The 19,059-nt window shown below is 38.0% G+C and overlaps 1 protein-coding gene across 3 annotated transcripts in view; it reads right to left on the reverse strand.

Moving 5' to 3' along the window:
• The window catches only part of MYT1L (myelin transcription factor 1 like), a 685,202-nt gene that overhangs the window by 150,505 nt on the left and 515,638 nt on the right, over window positions 1-19,059 (reverse strand). For all 3 annotated transcript variants that reach the window (XM_020965838.2, XM_078149744.1, XM_078149745.1), the window contains exon 13: window positions 13,019-13,230. In XM_020965838.2, coding sequence (XP_020821497.2) covers window positions 13,019-13,230 — 212 coding nt within the window. The remainder of the gene's footprint in view (window positions 1-13,018; window positions 13,231-19,059) is intronic.

Consider the following 19,059-nt stretch of genomic DNA (forward strand, 5'->3'; position numbering starts at 1 on the left):
GCAGTTTAATCATGGGAACAGAATTGCAGAATATTAATTTACTTAAGTGAGGGTAGAACTTGTTTTCTATTGGGGCAATTGACCTCAAAGAAAAAAAAATCTATGTCAAGTAAATAACAATTTGCCCCTTTTTTTAAAAAAAGATACAATAAAAAGGATTACATTCATTTTGCTTCAAAAATAAGTGCAAAGAGTACACAAATCTCTCCCTAGTTATATAACTGTCTAATGGATGCAGCATGTAATATTGTGCATGATAATCATCTGATTTGACATTCTCCCTCTTCTAGACAGACTATAAGTTCCATGTGAACAAGAGCTATTTTATATTTTTGTTTCTTCCTCCAACATCTAATATAGTGTTGTTCTGCAAACAAGAGTTACTTAACAAATAGGTTTTTTTCGACAAAACAAAACCTATACATACTTGTTTTATGTGAGGGCCAAATTTGTATTAGGAGATCTTCTAAACAATCAAATCACATGATTTAGGTGTTATTATATATTTTACACATACAAAGACTGTTATTTCTGAATGAAAGTAAGCCCTTCATTTATAATTATAATATTTTGCATAGCAATAGATTTTAGAGTACTTTTCCATCTATTATCTCATCGGAGGCTTAAAATTCTGAGGTAGGCAGAGCAGAAGTTATTCTTTCTTTTATACAGATGAAGAAACTGAGGCTCAGAGAGGTCAAGGGATTTGCTGAAGGTCGTAAGACTCATGTAGCAGAGCCGGAAAGAAAAAAGAGGACTTCTGACATCTCACCCTGTGATCTTTCCATTACCTCCCAGCTGTCCTTTAGTGAGAATGTGGGAGTAATCTTGAATACTTGTAAGGTGCTTTTATCATCTTATTTGGGTTACTACTTTGAAAAAATAATTATCAGAAACTTAGAATAATCATTAAAAAATACATCAAACCAAAATAAGTGTAGGTCTGAAATTTTCCTAAGAACACTACGATTATCAATGGCACTGCCTATTACCTGGAGTTAGGCCATAGGATTCATGCTGTCCTGCCCATTGTGAACACGTAATTAGATTGCCAATAACTTACTGAAGCAGAAAGAATTTCAAATCCCCAAATCAATCAAATGTGACAGTAGTTATACAGACAAAATATGTACCATGTAAACAAAATTGAAATGATCATTTTTGGTTTTATGCATAGTGTTAGGCACATAGTAAGGGTATAATAGATGATTTTTCATTTATCTAATCTTTAAAATAAGGGGACATTGCTTTTAAATATATTAGCAAATTAAAGACCTTTTATTCCTCTTCTATTTGTAAGCCACTTAAAACAGCATTAGCAATAGTACTAGTCACTTAGCATTTGCTATATTTATTCGCATGATTTCCTGACCAACCCCAAATCTGGTATATTATTTATTGTTAAAACAAGATGGGACTGATGAGAAAGTCAGGATTATTGAGAAAGTTGTTTCTGTCAGCGTCTGCTAGTGCCGACCTAATTCCCCCACTCTCTATTCTTAGCCTTTGAAGTTCTGAGAAAACTAAATAAGAGCAGTTCGAGAGGTTTCAATAGTGACTAAAAACATGCCACCATTTCCTTTCAGCAAACAGACTCACTGATGCTGTACACCAACAATACACATCTATCCATTCCTCCTATGTATACAATACAGTTCTAGCAGCTAGGGAAAAATCCAATTCACTTCTACTCTGTACCTGTTTCTTCATCTATCCAATGAAGAGCTTGACCTACACCTCCAAGGTTCCTTTTGACTCAAGTTTTAAAATATAATGACCTGCCCTTCCTTCCTTCCTTCCTTCCTTCCTTCCTTCCTTCCTTCCTTCCTTCCTTCCTTCCTTCCTTCCTTCCTTCCTGTCCTTCTTTCATGTCATTCCCTCCTTCCTTCCCTTGTTTCCTCTCACTAGAAGTGCACGGGGTATTCATGGGCTGATCCCACTACTAGATGGCAGGCAATTGGGAGGAAATCTGACTTGCTCCATTTCTGACCTGGGCCAGTTTGCCCTTTTTTAAGCACCCTGGTTCCCTTTTCTCCCCATTGGGGCTCACCATATTAATGCCAAATTTAGTGTAGCCATCAGATCAACATCGCCCACTGCAGCTGAGAAGTCAAAAAACCAAGAGAATTGCTAGTAACTGGGATTATAGGCCTATGCCACCATGTTTGGCTTGACTTCTTCTTACCAAGCCTTTAAAAGTCTCCTACTGCTTTTGATAGCCACAGCAGTGCAGAAATTTGGAGAACATTCTGCTCTCAAATATACTCATTCTTCAACCAAGAGGCAAGAAGGAACAATAACCCAATGGAGGGAAATGTTTGAGTAGTAAGGTATGCTAGCTACGTTTTTAGTTTTGGTCTAGACATGTGTTTTTAATGATATGGAAACTCCCTCCAACCACTGAAGATCAGTAACGTATATGTGAGGTAAATTCTTAGAGAGTTGCCTGAGGTGCTGAGGGTTTAAGTGTCTTGCTCATGGTCATGCTGTTGGAATGCATCAGCAGCAGGGCTTGAATCCAGTGCTTCTTGAAACCAATGACATAGCTAGTCATGGCTAGCTGGTACAAAGGTTAAAAAGTAATTGTTGAACCTGAATTTTTTTTTTTTTTGGTGAGGCAACTGGGGTTAAGTGACTTGCCCAGGGTCACACAGCTAGTGAGTATCATGTGTCTGAGGCCACATTTGAACTTAGGTCCTCCTGACTCCAGGGCGGGTGCTCTATCCACTGCACCATCTAGCTGCCCCAATGAACCTGAAATATTTTCACTAGTTTCTAAAGTTTGCAAGAGCTTTGCTGGAATTTGTTAATGACTCCTCCAATCTCCTTTAATGTTCCTTCCAGTTCTAAATTCATGGTCCTAGGATGCTAAAGATGTCCTTCCTTCTGCTGATTACTATACACTAGGTTCCTGCAGCAAATACATTACTGTGTTCTTACAAGTACAAATCTGTATGAAAATCAGACCCCAAAGTAAGAGAATAAAGAGCTAGAATGTATTAAAATTCTGTTAGGCAGGCTTCTCTAATTTGTTTTAGATCCAGAGTGTCTCCAAAGTAAGTCTGAGGTGAATGTGAATGCAAAATATCTGTTCAATAGTCCCATGAAGTTGTCTTTACCTTCCTGGAGTATGTAAGGAGTATAATAGGCTATTTGAGATGTTTTGTTTCTGTATTTCTTCATGCACACCTTTGAGTTCTTTTATAGCTTATAAATTTTCCATAGTAGAGGAAATAATAACAACAACAACAAATAATAATAAAGCATTGCAAGTTTAGCAAAACAATATTTCATTTTATCATCAAAACAATTCTGGGAGGTAGCTGCTATTATTATGTACACTTTACAGATGAAGAAATTGAGACAGACAGCAGTTAAGTGACAACCCAGAGTCAGTCAGCTGGTGTCTGAGGCTGCATTTGAACTGAGGTCTTCCTGAATCCAATTACAACACTCTATTCTGCTCTGCCACCTAGCTGCTGGATTGCTGTTTCTTTTGAACATGGAAAAGACCCTTTACCCACATTTTGGGGAAACCTCAGATATAAACATGCCTAAGCTTTGTTTTAGTGATTTCCTCAGAGTTTTCTTCCAGGTTAAGGTCAACAAGCTAAAGTGAGAGAAAAATTTAACTCTCCAGGCTACCCTGCGATGACTTGTAGTCCATGTGAGTTCACAGCTTTGGAAGAAGGCCCCATGGTCAATGGGTGTAATTATTTGTTTGTTCGTTTTTATTTATTTTTGGCCAGGCAACTGGGGTTAAGTGACTTTCCCAGGGTCACACAGCTAGTGAGTATCATGTTTCTGAGGCCACATTTGAACTCAGGTCCTTCTGACTCCAGGGCCGGTGCTCCATCCACTGCGCCATCTAGCTGCCCCTATAGGTGTAATTATTAAAGTGCCAATCTTAGAGAGAGGAAGACTTGGGTTCAAATTCTGCTCAGTCACACAACTAGTAAGTGTTAAACACTCAGTTTCCTCAGAGAAGATTGGACTAGATGACCTCTAGGACCCCTTTTAGCTACAAACTATGATCAAAGGATCCATGTAGATTATCTCAGGTTTTTCACACATGCTAATTGGCTCTACTGGATCTGGTCATTTGAAATAGGATCCTATTATTGCAGCAAGCTCTCCAAGAAGACTGAAATTTGGAAGTGAAATTCTTCCATGGAAAAGACAAGGCTTTTGTGAAAGGGGTTTTCCCCACAAATTACCTATGGGATATAGATGCATCCATTTGTATGACCTACTTCCGAGAACTAATCACAAAGTATTTCTAGAGTACCTCTGATGTGTTCAGCATTGTGATGCAATAGAAGACTGAAACCCTACCCTCAAGGAGCTTACAATCTATCTAGTATGGGAAAGTAGATATAAACATATGAAGCAATTAACCGAGAAAACTTCTAAATTACTTAATTTTACATTATGGGCAAAGGAATAAGATAGTAATTATTAGGACACTAATTGTGTGGTACAGATTATTATTGCATGATAAGTTAAGAGAAGGGAAAGGTGAACATGGGTTAGAGCTTTCAGAGAAACTCCACAGGGGAGGTAGCATTTGGGCTGGAATTTGAAGAATAGATACAAGAGTAGAGAGAAAGGGGAAGAGAAGATTCTAGGTAGGGGAAAGAGAATGGGTAAATTAGTAAGGAAGGCAGGCTTAAATGGTACATGTTGACATATATAAATGGGTTAGGAAGTATAACAAGGAGACTGACCATATGAAAGCAGTGTTATAGCAGAAAGACTAGCTATAAGGGAACTGTAGGAATCTAGGACTGAGCAGAGCAGTATTTTAACTAAGGTGATGATGTTGGGAACAGAAAAAGAGAAGAATTTCAGAGTTATGCAGACTCATAGATGTGAAAGATGAAGAAAAGGAAGAGGTCAAAGATCACAGAATCATATAATTATAGAGCTTCAAATAATTTTAGAAATCATATAGTTTAGCTCCTTCATTTTATAGATTTTATAGACGGGGAAATTGATACCTTGTGTGGTTAAGTGACTTGTCTAAGGTCAAGGAGGTAAAGAAGTGACAGAGCCAGGATTTGACTTCAAATTTTGTGACTCCAAGTCCATTGTTCTTTCACAACAAAGTTCCAGAATCTAGATCTATAGTTTAAAAAGTCAATGAATCAAACTTTTTATCTTACAGATGGGGAAACTGAGGTCCAGAGAGGTTAAATGATTAGCCTAGGTACTCTGACTCCAAAGCCTCCTTCATGTAGTGCCTTCAGGCTTTTGAGCTAGGAAGGCCAGGAAACTGAGAATAATATGAACATAAGTGGAAAATTTAGAAAGTCAGTATAGGAATAGATGTTGATGAATATGGTTTTGAAAAAGGTGAATTTGAGGTGCAGGTGTGATAGCCAAGAAGGAGATAAAATATGAAAGTAGAACTAAGGTGAGGGTAGATGAACTTATGGAGTATTTTAAATACTCCATAGATGTACATAGATGTAGAGATGACCAGAAAGTTGAGGATATGGTCTTGGCATATACAGAGTCAAAGGATAAGAAGAAGACAGAAAAGAAGCAAAGGGTATAAAGAAGGAGAAATAAAGAAGTAAGAACAGAATCTAGGAAGTAGAGTACGATGGAAGTGGAGAAAGCTTAATCTTTTAAGAAGGAGTAGGGAGAGATCAAGGCATCCCGGTGCAGTAGAAAACATTTAAATATGTAGTGCCAAACCTGCAGTGATGAGAGTTGAGTTTGAATCCTGGATCTGATACAACCTGCATGAACTATGCTATCTTAACCTCTCTGGGCCTCAGTTTTCTATTCTGTAAAATTAGGGGATTGGACAAGGTGACCTCTAAGTCTCTTCCAGCTCTAGATCAATAATCTTGTGGTTATATGATCTTATGATTGAGAAAAGGCGATTTGGGTTTGATAAGGCAGAGGCTGCTAGGTACTTTCAAGAGAATAATTTTATTATGATATTGGGGAAAAAGCTAGATTGAAGGAGTTTAAGAAATGAATGAGAAGGGAAAGAGAGAGAGTGGGTAGCCCTCCTGTTTTAGGAATTTGGCAGAACAATGAATGGTAACAAGGGAATATCAGAGCAAAAGAACCTTGGATTTGGAATCAAAGGACCTGAGTTTGAATCTTGGTTTTATAATTTGCTACCTGTGAGACCTTTCTGGGTTTCAGTTTCCTTATTTGTAAAATTAGAGGGGTGGGCTATAAAATCTCTAAGGTCACTTCTGGGTTTATATGATCTTATAATTTTATGTTTTAAGGACAAAGGGATAAGGTCTGCGGATAGGGAGCTACTATAATAATATTAGGGAATGAGAGGTGAGGTCTCATAGGAGATGAGATGGAATGACATTTATTTTCATACACTATCAATGAGATAATGTATTAAAAACTCTGGAAATCTTAACATGTTATACATGTGACAGCTATCATTATTATTGTCAATATCCAGAGTATAGTAGGCAAAGTAAGTAGGTTTAGCAAGAAGGCTCATATCTAGGGGATATAGACAGATAGAGGGACAATGATATAATTTGGTAAAGATGTGCCTGAGTCTTATGAGTTGCTAGTTCCAGACAAACTCTATCCCAGGGTATTGAAAGAATTAGTGGATGAGATTACTGAGCCATTGCCAGCAATCTTTGAAAACTCATGGAGAATTGAGGAAGAATTGTACGTCTGGAGAGAAGCAAACAAGTGATACCCTATCTCAGGAAGAGAATTGAGTCTATAAGCTCTGGGACAATGAGTTCAATTTGTTTCCTGGAAATTTCTAGAAGGTGCTATTTTTTTTTTTTTGGTGAGGCAGTCTGGGTTAAGTGACTTGCCCAGGGCCACACAGCTAGTAAGTGTCAAGTGTCTGAGGCCAGATTTGAACTCAGGTCCTCCTGACTCCAAGGCCACAGCTTTGCCCACTGTGCCATCTAGCTTCCTCTAGAAGATACTATTAAAGGGATGGTTTAACAACATTTAGAAAGGGAAGCAATGACCACTAAAGATCATCATACTTTCATCAAATACATATCATGACAGACTTAACTATTTTCTTTTGTAGGATCACTAAACTGGTAGATCAAAGAAATACTGTACATGCAATTTATACATTTCAGCAAAGCATACAACATATTTCTTTTGTGCTATTCTTTTGGACAAGATGGAGAAATGTGGGTTATATATTAGTATAGTTAAGTAGATTCAGACTTGGTTGAATGACTGGACCAGGGAATAGCCATTAATAGGTCAACATAAACATGGATAATACCCCTAAAGATCTATATTTAGTCCTATGCTTTTCAATATTTTTATCAGTGATTCATACAAAGGCATAGAGCTATGTGTGTTTTGTAAATGGAACAAAGCTGAGATGGTTAACACTTGGGATGAGTCAGGATTAAGCAAAATTCTTCAGAGACTAGTACAATGGGCAGAATTAAAAAAGATGAATTTAATAGGGCAGCTAAGTGGCACAGTAGATACGAGTGCCAGGCCTGAGTTCAAATCTGGCCTTAGACACTTACTAGCTGTGTGATCTTGGGCAAATCACTTAACCCTGTTTGCCTCAGTTTCCTCATCTGTGAAATAAGCTGGAGAAGGAAATGGCAAACCACTCCAGTATCTTTGCCAAGAAAAACCCAAATGGGGTCATGAAGAGTCAGATATAACTGAAAATGACTGAACAACAATAACAAAATAGAAATAAACGTAGAATTCTACACATAGGTTAAAAAAATCAACTTCACAAGTACCTACATCTAGGAAACAGTTAAAGTAAAAAATATCTAAGGATTTTAGTGGGACTGTGGGGGATTACTGCAAGCTCAAAATAAGTCAACAGTGTGGCATGCCAGATTTCAAAATAAAACAAGCCTTATGTGATTTCTATTTTTTTTTGTTGAGGCAATTGGAGTTAAGTGACTTGCCCAACGTCACACAGCTAGTTAGTGTCAAGTGTCTGAGACTGGATTTGAACTCAGGTCCTCCTGACTCCAAGGCCAGAGTTCTATCTATTACGCCCCCTAGCTGCCCCTGCCTTATGTGATTTTAAGGTGTATTGAGGCTATTGGAGTTTAAAACAAAACAAAATAAAAACTGAAAAAATATAAGTGATTTTAGGCTGTAGTAAGAGAGTTCTAGAACCCAGGACCAGGTCAGTGACAGTCCCACTAGTCAGATAATGTCTCAGGTATTGTGCTCATTTTGTGTAAAGATATTTAAGGAAGGGTATTTACTAGCCAGAAGGCCTACCAATACAGTGAAGGGTCTTGACATCAGGTCAGATGGAAGAAATTGAAGATGTTTACTCTAGATAAGAGAATATTTAAAGGGTGGAGCTTGACATTTCTTTTCAAGAATTTAAAGCTTGTTTATGTGGAAGAGGGAGTCAATTTATTCTGCTTAGTTCTAGAGGGAGAGAACTAGGGTCAGTGGAGAGAAATTACAGAGAGGCAGATTTTGGCTTGCACATAAAGAAAACCTTAGCCATGATAATTATCCCAAATAGGAATTAACTGGGAGAGGGATCCCTTCACCAGTGGCTTTAAGTGGAAGCTGGATGGTCACTTGTTGGTGATTTTTTTGGAGGAAATTCTTGTATAACTGGAACTGGACCAAATGACCTCTGAGGTTCATTCTAACTTTGTGATCTTTTTGGTTCTGTAAACATGAAAGAACTCAAGCTGAATGGGTGAAAGAGAAGTCATAGACAGCCAGAGAGAAAACAGAAGTGAAGGTTAAAAGACTTGAAGGGGCAGCTAGGTGGCATAGTGGAAAGAGCACCAGCCCTAAAGTCAAGAAGACCTGAGTTCAAATCCGATCTCAGACCAAACACTTGACACTTATTAGTTGTGGGACCCTGGGCAAGTCACTTAACCCCAAATGCTTAAAAAAAAAAAAAGACTTAAGCAACCTGTATAACTAGAAGGATTAGTGGTGTGCCCTCAACAGAAATAGAGGTTAAGAAGAAGTAGGACAGTTTGTTTTTTGGGGGAAGGAAGAAATAATACATTCCTTTTGGACATGTCATTTCTAGTTGGAGATGTCTAATAAGAAATTGGTGATATGAGCCTAGAAGTCAGGAGAGAAACTGGGGCTGATATATAGATGTTGGTGGTTTCTACCTAGAAGTAAACTTAAGGAGATTACTAAGAGTGTGTGCATAGAGAAGACAAGTACTGCTGTATGTAAGTGATGGGCAAGTTTGATGATCCTTCACTGGACAATGAAATGGAGAAGTTTTTTACAGGTAGTAGAAAATCAGGAGTGAGCAATGTCATGAAAACACAAGGAAAGAAGGGTTTCTAGAAAGAGGGTTAGTCAAAAGTGTCAAATGGAACAGAAGGTAAAGAAGGAAAAAGACTGAAAAAAACCCATCAGATCTGACAGTCAGTAGTTTGTTAATAATCTTGTAGAGAGCACTTGTGGTTTAATGATGAGGTTAGAAGATAGATTGCTGCAAGGTTGAGAAATGAAGGCAAGGTGAGAAAATAGAGGCAAGGAATATATAGGTAGCTCCCTCCCCCAGTTTGGCTGTGAAAGGGAGGAGAAACAGAACAGTAACTTGAGGAAATGATGTGATCAAATGAAGGTTTTTAAGGATGGGGAAGATCTAGGCATGTTGGTAATAGTAAGGAAGGAGCCAGGGGATAAAGACAGAGTGAAAATTAAGGGTGAGGGATGGAGTGATATGTCATATAGCTTTGGGACAGCAGAACCTTATAACATTTCTTACAATTATATAGATTTGGATACACCAAATATTAAATCATGTCCTTTCCAAATATATTAATTTATATTACAAACCTGATGTAACCTAGTTGGCCTGTAATATTACAAGTATAGGTCTTCGTGCCACCACCTGAACTAGCATTGTAAAGGGCATGATAGTACTTTTTATGAGAATATTTGCTCTTAACACCACTGTTTTTAGTTGCTTAATTCCTATAATTCCTTTTAAATGCTCTATTTTGCCATTCTTCTTAAAAAGATACAAAATCCATTACATTGAATATAGTGGAAAAATAATTGGATTTGAATATAGAAGGCCTAAGTTCAAATCCTGGCCCTGCTATTTACTATCTTTGTGACCTAGAGCATATCATTCCACCTCTAGGCTTTGAGCTTCTCATTTGCAAAATGAGAGGGTTGAAATAGGTGATCACTAAGGCTCCTTCAAGTTCTAAATCCTATGATATTATTTACTCAATTCAATTCAACAAATACTTATGAAATTCCTATGATGTTCAAGATGTCTCTCATTTATTACCTCATTAAATTAAGGACTAAGGGAAAGGACATTTTCAGAGAAACAACTCCTTAGAAACTGATTACATTTTAAAAACAATATCCAGTAGTAGTTAATCTTAAATCCAACCGACTATCCTGGGTCAAGCAATTTAATTCTTAACAAGGACTCTCTCCAGTGCTTTCTTACTCCCTTCAAAAACATAGGATTGATTTACATTATTCATGATGAGTGATGGGAAGGTTATTTATTCTTTAATATGTCCACCCCAAGTACTTGTCAAGGACAGTGGTACTAACTTTTTAAGTGACCAATAAAGACTTGTTGACTGACTGAGGTCCATGTTTTGCATTGCTTTCTGACAGTGGATACTCTGCCATGGCATGAGGCTCTGAATTGAGTGTGATAATAATGATTTCAGCATAGTAACATCTGTGGTGAAAAATTCACTTTTATCTTCATTTTTTCATTGACGGCAAATTAAACCAGAGCATCCTTGTCCCATTATGAAGGTACAGTCTAGCCATGGGTACAAGTAATTAGTCTTAAAATGGAAAAAAAATCACCTAAGGTAAAATGAACACTTAATAGAAAGGTTACTCAAAGTTAAAAACCAGTGGAACTCAATTAACCACAACTCTCAGCCACGTGAAGTGTTATTTAGGTCCTCTACTTCTGGGGGAAAGGGCTAATCATAGCAACATATCCCTAAATCAGTAAGTTATTCAGAGAACCAGCTCTTAGGTATTTCTCGGAGCTAATATACATTCAAGCTTATCTCCTAAAACCATCTTTGTCTGTAACTATAGTTTTATGAACTGAGAATTGATGTTCAGAATGATGGGCAAAGAAAAGTAAGAAAGTGGTCTAATACATTTTGGAGTCACTGATACCAACTAGAATGGATTTGAGATGTACTTTTGTTTAAATTCAATTTATTAGAACTCATTCCCTGAGCATTCTGATTGAAACTTTAGTATATGAGACTTTTAATTAAACATTTTTTTCAAGTAGTGGACAGACTTTAAAATAGTTTTTTTTTTCTCTTCCCCTCTGTTCTGGTAAATGGAGAAGATTTTTAAATAAGCAAAGGCCTTTATACCTCAAGTCATATTTTATCAGAGCTTGTCAACAAATGGTTCATCTAGGAATCTATAGGAGAAGCTGGTTAGAAAAAAATGGACCTTTAATTAATCTACCCCTTTAAAACAACTATTTACCAAGTTAATAATAAGATGACTTGGCCTAATGTAAAATTTTTTGGAAGCTTTTGTCAGTGGATTCAAAATATGAATTGGAGAAATATCTATTTTCTTATGAAGCCTATGGCTTTTGTTTCCTGCTTAATTGTATTATAGTGTATTGTATTGTAATTTCTTTTTTATTCCCACCTACCATTATATTATTTCTCTAGCTCAGAAGGAGGAAACAGGAAGGAAGCAAGTGAAACAGTTCTATCGTGAGACAGCAGATACATTACATCCTGCTTTCCTCCTCCTTTCTAGTTTCCAGAAAGCAAGCATATGATTCTTGCGTTTTTGGAAAGACATTGGATAGAACATTTGGGTTTTCAAAGAAGCTGAGAACATAGGAGGTGCGAGTGCTGTGTCTCCAAAGTGTGCCTTATCACTGTCCCTATATTATCTGTCTCGTTACTATGGTTTCTGTAGTTTTCTGTTGATTCTACATATCTTGGGATGTTGCTAGTACCATAGGAGTCTGACGCATGCGTTAGACCCCATCAGCTTGCTCAGAGGGTGTCTTTTTGTGTAAAAGATACTGGGGAGATGGCTTCAAAGAGAATCATGATGTCATGTAAGGGAACTGCCTTGCAGGCACTTGTGGAGGGTGCATGGACATTCTATAACTGGTTTGGATTGACTAACCATGTCATAGGGAGGAGCCGCCTTATTATTATTGTTATCATTAGCAATAATAATATTGTTTACATAGTGCTTTAAGGTTTGCAAAGCACTATCCATATGTTATCTCATTTTATCTGCACAACAACCCTGTGAGGTAGATGCTATTATTATTTATCCCCATTTTACATGGGAGGAAAAAAACTGAGAGGCTATCTGACTTGCCCTAAGGTCACACAGATAGGAAATGTCTGAGGTGGGATTTGAGCCCAGGTCTTTCTAGCTCCAAGTCCAAGGATATTATTCACCTAACTGCCTTTCTGAAGATTGGCTGTGCAGCCAGTAGGAAAAGGCACCACTACTTACATGATTGGCCAACCACAACAAGTTTCAGAATGTCCATGCATGCTTCACAGTGTCACAAAGGTATTTCTTTTGTACATCATCAGGATTTTTCCAGAAGCCATCCCTCCCATTGTCCGCCATGTAGAAAGAAGCCATCTGAACAAACTGATGGTGTTGGCACATGTGCCAGACCCCCATTACACTAAACTAAAAATTCTACTTGAACTTGGATAGGTTGGATAGGTTGAACTAAAAGGCCTTACCAAAACCAGGCAAAATAATCATCCTGATTCCTTAACTCTTTGCAAACTCCAAGGTTGTGGCACTCTGGAGGTATACAGAGAAGAAAACCCTCCCTGCTCTTCCTCAGCATCCAGTGGGGCCAATTCACCCATACCTGTGTGAACTTTTGGAGGGTTCAAGTTACATGGTGTTATGGTGCCAATGTGGTGGCAATCCTTAGGCAAGCGTTGAATGACCACAAACATGAGCCTTATTTGAAGGCAATTGATATACACAATAACAACATTATTAATGGCAAACTTGTCTCTCATGTATAAGAGTGTGCACCTCCTACCATCATATCCTTTGGGGGATATATCCCTGGTTTGCACCTTGGGGGCTATGGCTCTCTTGCCATAAGTATGATTGTCGTAAGTGTTATATTCAAACGACGTCTTGGAATATTTCTCTAGTTCCTTGGCCAAGTTGGAGCGAGGTGTGGTTGTGGGGACATTATTTCTGTAGCCATATTGAGGGATCTCTAGTTGCTTTACGAAGCACATCGGCCTGAAACATAAAAGATATGGAAAGTTCATGTTATTGTTCATGTGTTTTGGTTACAGTTTGGATGAAAAGCAGACAATCTTAACAAACTTAATTTTAAAGATCACAACTTATCTTTGTATTTAGTTTTGCTTTATGATAAAAATACTGCATATTTCCCAAGCCATAACTAAATATTAATTACCCAGTACCAAATAGATTCCCTATCTAAAAGCAACTATGTCTGAGTTCAGAAGTTCAGTTCAATTCAGTTGTTTTTCAGTCATGTCCTAGTCTCCATGACCCCATTTGGGGTTTTCTTGGCAAAGATACTGGAATGGTTTGCCATTTCCTTCTCCAGCTCATTTCATAGATGAGGAAACTGAAGTGAACTGGGTTAAGTGACTTGCCCGGGGTCACACAGCTAGTAAGTGTCTGAGTCCAGATTTGAACTCAGGAAATGGTGTCTTCCTAACTCCAAGCCCAGCACTCTATCAACTGCACCACTTAACTACCCCAGTTCAAAAGTAGCTCCCGTTAGAACAGTTTGGAACTATGCCCAAAGGGCTATAAAAATGTGCATACCCTTTGACCCAGCAATAGCACTTCTAGGGCTATATCCCAAAGAGATCATACAAATGGGAAAAGGACCCACATGTACAAAAATATTCATAGCAGCTCTTTTTGTGGTGGCAAAGAATTGGAAATTGAGAGGATGCCCATCAATTGGGGAATGGCTGAGCAAGCTGTGGTATATGAATGTAATGGAATATTATTGTGCTATAAGAAATGATGAGCAGGCAGACTTCAGAAAAACCTGGAAAGACTTATATGGTCTGATGCTGAGTGAAGTGAGCAGAACCAAGAGGATTTTGTACACAGTAACAGCCACGTTATGCGATGATTAATATTGTTAAACTGAACCCTCCTCAGCATTACAAGGATCTAAGACATCTCCAGAGGCCTCAGGATGGAAAATGCTGTCCACATCCAAAGAAAGAACTATGAAAGTTGAATTACTATCCCTTATTTTTACCTTCTGCTGAGTTTTGTTTCATCTTTCTGATGGTTCCTCCTATTGGTTTTAATTTTTACTTACAACTTCACTAATGTGAAAATATGTTTAATGGGTATGTAAATGTAAAGCCTATATAAGATTGTGCGCTGTCTTGGGGAGGGTGGGAGGGAGGAAGGGGTAGAAAAATTTTCAACTCAAAAACATATGGAAGTGATTGTTGATGAATCAAAATAAATTAATAAAATAAAAAATAGATCGATGATATTCCCCCAAAATAAAATAAAATAAAATAAAATCACTTCCAGGTACAAAAAAAAGTAGCTCCCATTAAATATATTTATAATTCATCCACTGTTTCTTTAATTGCTATCTTTTATAGAAGTTGGGTAAGAGTGAAGAAGATATGAAAAGCAAACTTGATGGGGAGATTTCTATATTAATCAATTTAGTTTGGCAGGAATCAGAAATGGATCTAGAAGTTCTGTGAATCTCAAGTACACTAATAGATATTTTTCCCTTAGAAGATAATAAAAGGAAATGAAATAAACACTCTTGTGAATGTAGGCTTATTGAAAATCATCTAAATGGAAACAGTGGATAGATATGTGTAGATACGGTAATATGCAGTAAGAAATATTAACATATTTCTTTCAATATTTCCTTTAATTTGCCTGGCCTTTGAAAGTATCAAGTGACATTCATTATATTCACAACTTCCTCCTCCTTCCCCCAAACTTTTTATCACAAGATTCTGGAGCCTAATAAGACATTTTGCTTCACTTTTTCTCAAGGGAAAGTATTCATGGATATTTTCATGTACACAGCATTTTTTTACACTATCTTTCTAGAAAAAAAAAATCCAGAGTTTCTAGCGAGGAAAAATATTTTTAATTGTTTTTCTTGCATTTTAAAGTATGTAATTACTATTAAGTCAGCTTGGCATAGTAAATAGAAGGTGACTTTTGAAGTAAGGAAGACTTTGATTCATGACCTACTTCTGAAGTATACTGGCTGACATTGTGACCGAAGGCAAATCACTTAACCTTTAAGTGTTCTACACAACTTTCAAAGACTATAAGTTATAGACAAGTAATGTCTATAAATGTCTATAAAAATGCCTTTTTATTGCTCCTTATACACGCCACTTCACTTACTATCTTCTTGTCTTTGCACTGGTTCTCCTTTATGCCTGGAACACACTCCTTCCTCACCCCCAACTCCTGGAAGCCTTAGCTTTCTTCAAGACTCAGCTCCAGTGCCAACTTCTGCAGGAGGCTTTTACCCATCCTTATAGGGGCTGGAACCCTTCCCCTTCAATCACCTTGTATCTAATTTGTGCATATGTGTAGATGCAAATTTCCCTAGATAGAATACCAATTCCTTTAGGGCAGGGACTATTTAACTGTAGCTTCATATCCCAAGTGCTTGGCACATAGTTGCCAAGTGTAGTAGATGCTTAATAAATACTTGAATGACTGATTGATCAGTAGAGGGAGTTTCTACGGTAGGAGGTCCTCTCACTGATGAAATCATAAGTCAGGAAAAGAAAAATTTAAGCCTAAGGCTATGGTAAGTTTTAGCTCAAGCATTCTTGGAGTCCATGAACTTCAAACAAAAATGTATGTGTGTGTGTGTGTGTGTGTGTGTGTGTGTGTGTGTGTGTGTGTGTGAGAGAGAGAGAGAGAGACTATTTCAATTTATTGGTTTTCTTTGTAATCTTATGTATTTGATTTTATGCATTTAAAATTATTCTTCTCAGAAGGAATCTATAGTTATCACCAGACTTGGAAAATCCAAAACACACAAAAAGGGTCAAGAACTCCTTATTTAGCTGAAATGATGAAATAATGTATCTGGAAAAAATGTTAGAGTTAAAAATGGCATAATGGCAAATGCTTTAGCTGGAAAGAACCCTAAGCAAATTCATGTATTAGGGTTTGATTTCTAATTCTCTTGTGAGGACCAACCATCTGCCAACCTAAGTTCCCATACACTGATGATAGATATCTGTATATGAAAGTTCTATTAACGCTCAAAATGCAAATGTGAAATGTTAACAGACCCATGAAGGTATATGCCCATTAAATCTCTTCTCCTAAGTCTCATAATGGCCTGGAGGTAACCATAGCTTCTCAAAGGCTGTACCTAGGTAGCACAAGCTCAGGTAGGTCCTACCAAACTGGAAAGGTCTTTGGTAATGGCTGGGTAATGAACTGGGTGTGTCTGTTATTTATGAATTGGTCTAACTAAATATGGAGAGACTAGTCACCAGAGAGCTGGTCACCACTCACAAAGACTTTCTAGTAATGTATAGAGGTAGAATGTAAGTTTTTGAGGCCATGGCAATTTCCTTTTTTTGTGTGTGTCTTTGTAATCCCAGTATCTAACACAGTATCTTGAATATAGTAGGCACATAGTCTAGAATTTGATTGTATACTGTGTCCATAAAACAACTCACATGTCCTTGAAAAGTTGAAGCACTCATTATTTGAGGACACTAAGAGACACTAATGTCTATTATAAAGACAGAACATTTTATTCAAGTAAATTAGTAATTATAGTTGATAACAGATATGTGACCAACACCCCAATTAATGAATTTGCTCATTTGTTTTCTCTTTTGGACATATGACTACATGGGGCTTTAATCTTTCTACATTCATTCATTCAGTGATAATAATGATAGGTAGAATTTATACATAGTGCTTTAAATTTGTGAAATAGTTTACATATGTTATCTTATTTGATCTTAACAAAAACTCATAGGGTAGTTAGGTACTATTATTACCCTCATTTTACACATGAGGAAACTGAGGCTGAGAGATGGTAAGAGAAAGCAAGCATAACGTGTGAACTTGAGTGAAATTAGAACATGGCTAGGCATGAATGTCTTTATAATGAAGGCAGAGAAAAATTTTGTGTTTCTATATAAAGACTGTCTCAGCTTACTCTCTTGCTAAATGAGCTCTGAATAAAATGTTATGGTACTTGAGAGGAATGGCGGTTGGTTCCATTTCAGCTGGGTAGATATGTACACTTCATAGAAGAGGTGGTACCTGAACTTGGCCTAAAGGATGGGTAAGATTTTGATAAGTGTATAACTGAGGAGGGATGCCATTATAGAAAGAGGGAATGGTGTTAGCATATAAGTGGAAAAGAATGGGTCTATAGGAAAAGAAATAATCCAGTTTTGGTAGTTGCATACATTACTATATTAACATAACGCTATATAAGATTGAAAAAATAGGTTGGGACAAGATAGTTGGACATCCTTGAACATTAGGCTAAATCAAAAGATTATGAACTTTATTCTACAGGCACTGAGAACTATTAAGGTTTTTGAACAGGGGAAATGATTTAACCAAAGGCATACTTTAGGAAAGTCAGTGGTGTGGGGGATGGATTGGAAGTGGAGAGAATGGTGAAATGCAGCAAGAAAGGTGAAAAAGCAGTGAAGGAAATGGAGGAGTGGTTCTAGGCTAGATTCAGAGGCAGAGGCAGGATAATGACATAGAGGCAGCATGATAAAAGGAGCACTTAACTTAGAGTCATAAGACCTGAGTTCAAATCCCCACTCTCCACTTACCACTTGTATGACTTTGGACAAAATTATTTAACTTCTCTGGACCTCAGTTTCCTTATCTGTAAAACGAGGGAGGTTCAACTAGATGATTTCTAAGGACTCTTCCAACTCTAAATTTATCATGATATGAATGACTCTTAGCTGAAAGTGCAAAATCAACAACAACAAGAAACATATTCCAAACTATAGCTGAAAAGTTTAGGGAACTTTAATGCATGTTTGATATTTTACAATTCCTTAGAATAAACCACAATCAGGTTTTCTTATTACAGCCCATGGAATTTTACCTCAAACAGTTAAGTTGTGGTTGTTGCTGTTGTTGTTGTGTGTGTGCGAGTGTAATAAGAGAGGGAGAAAATCCTTGAGAAAGGTGAAGTTCAGTTTGACCTACACTGCTTACTGGACAGGGGGACCACATGATAGCACCAGAGCCAAACTGCTAATCCAGTCCCAAGAACAGCCTGCTGGAGAGCCAGCTGTTGTTCTTGGACAAGGAACCATCTCTGCCTGGGGACTCCTGCCTCTAAAAAGAGACAGTGTACTCTACACACTCTCTCTCTCTCTCTCCTCCCCCCCCCTCTCTCTCTCTCTCTCTCTCTCTCTCTCTCTCTCTCTGTCTCTCTCTCTCTCTCTCCTTCTCCTCTCTCTCTCTCTCTCTCTCTCTCTCTCTCCTCTCCCTCTCCCTCTCCCTCTCCCTCTCCTCTCCCTCTCCCTCTCCTCTCCCTCTCCCTCTCCCTCTCTCCTCCCCCTCTCCTCTCCCTCTCCCTCTCTCTCTCTCTCTCCTCCTCCTCCCTCCCTCCTCCCTCCCTCCCTCCCTCTCTCTCTCTCTCTCTCTCTCTCTCTCTCTCTCTCTCTCTCTCTCTCTCTCTCTCTCTCTCTCTCTCTCTCTCTCTCTCCCCCTCTCTCTCCCTCTCTCTCCCTCTCTCTCTCCCCCCCTCTCTCTCTGTGTATGACCATGAAAAAAAAGGCCCTCTTTTCCCCCCAGTCAGGATGAGGAATGTGCACACTTATCAGCCACCAGAAATGCCACTACATTTATGAGATTGGAAGCTACCGGCTTTTCTTTTATTGGTATTTGATTCAGCTTCCTTTCGGGCAAGGGTTCTTCATCAGTTAATCCATACACAGTATAAAAAATTGGTTTTCAGGATATTAGGATGTTACATTTGGCTCCTGCATCAAAAGAGAGTGTGGCACAGTGGAGTGTGGCACAGTGGAGTGAATCCTGATTTTGAAGCCAGAATACCTGTGT

The sequence above is a fragment of the Phascolarctos cinereus genome, unplaced genomic scaffold (assembly GCF_003287225.1).
Source record: "Phascolarctos cinereus isolate Bilbo 61053 unplaced genomic scaffold, phaCin_HiC Scaffold_2;HRSCAF=192, whole genome shotgun sequence".
NCBI classification, from domain to species: domain Eukaryota; kingdom Metazoa; phylum Chordata; class Mammalia; order Diprotodontia; family Phascolarctidae; genus Phascolarctos; species Phascolarctos cinereus.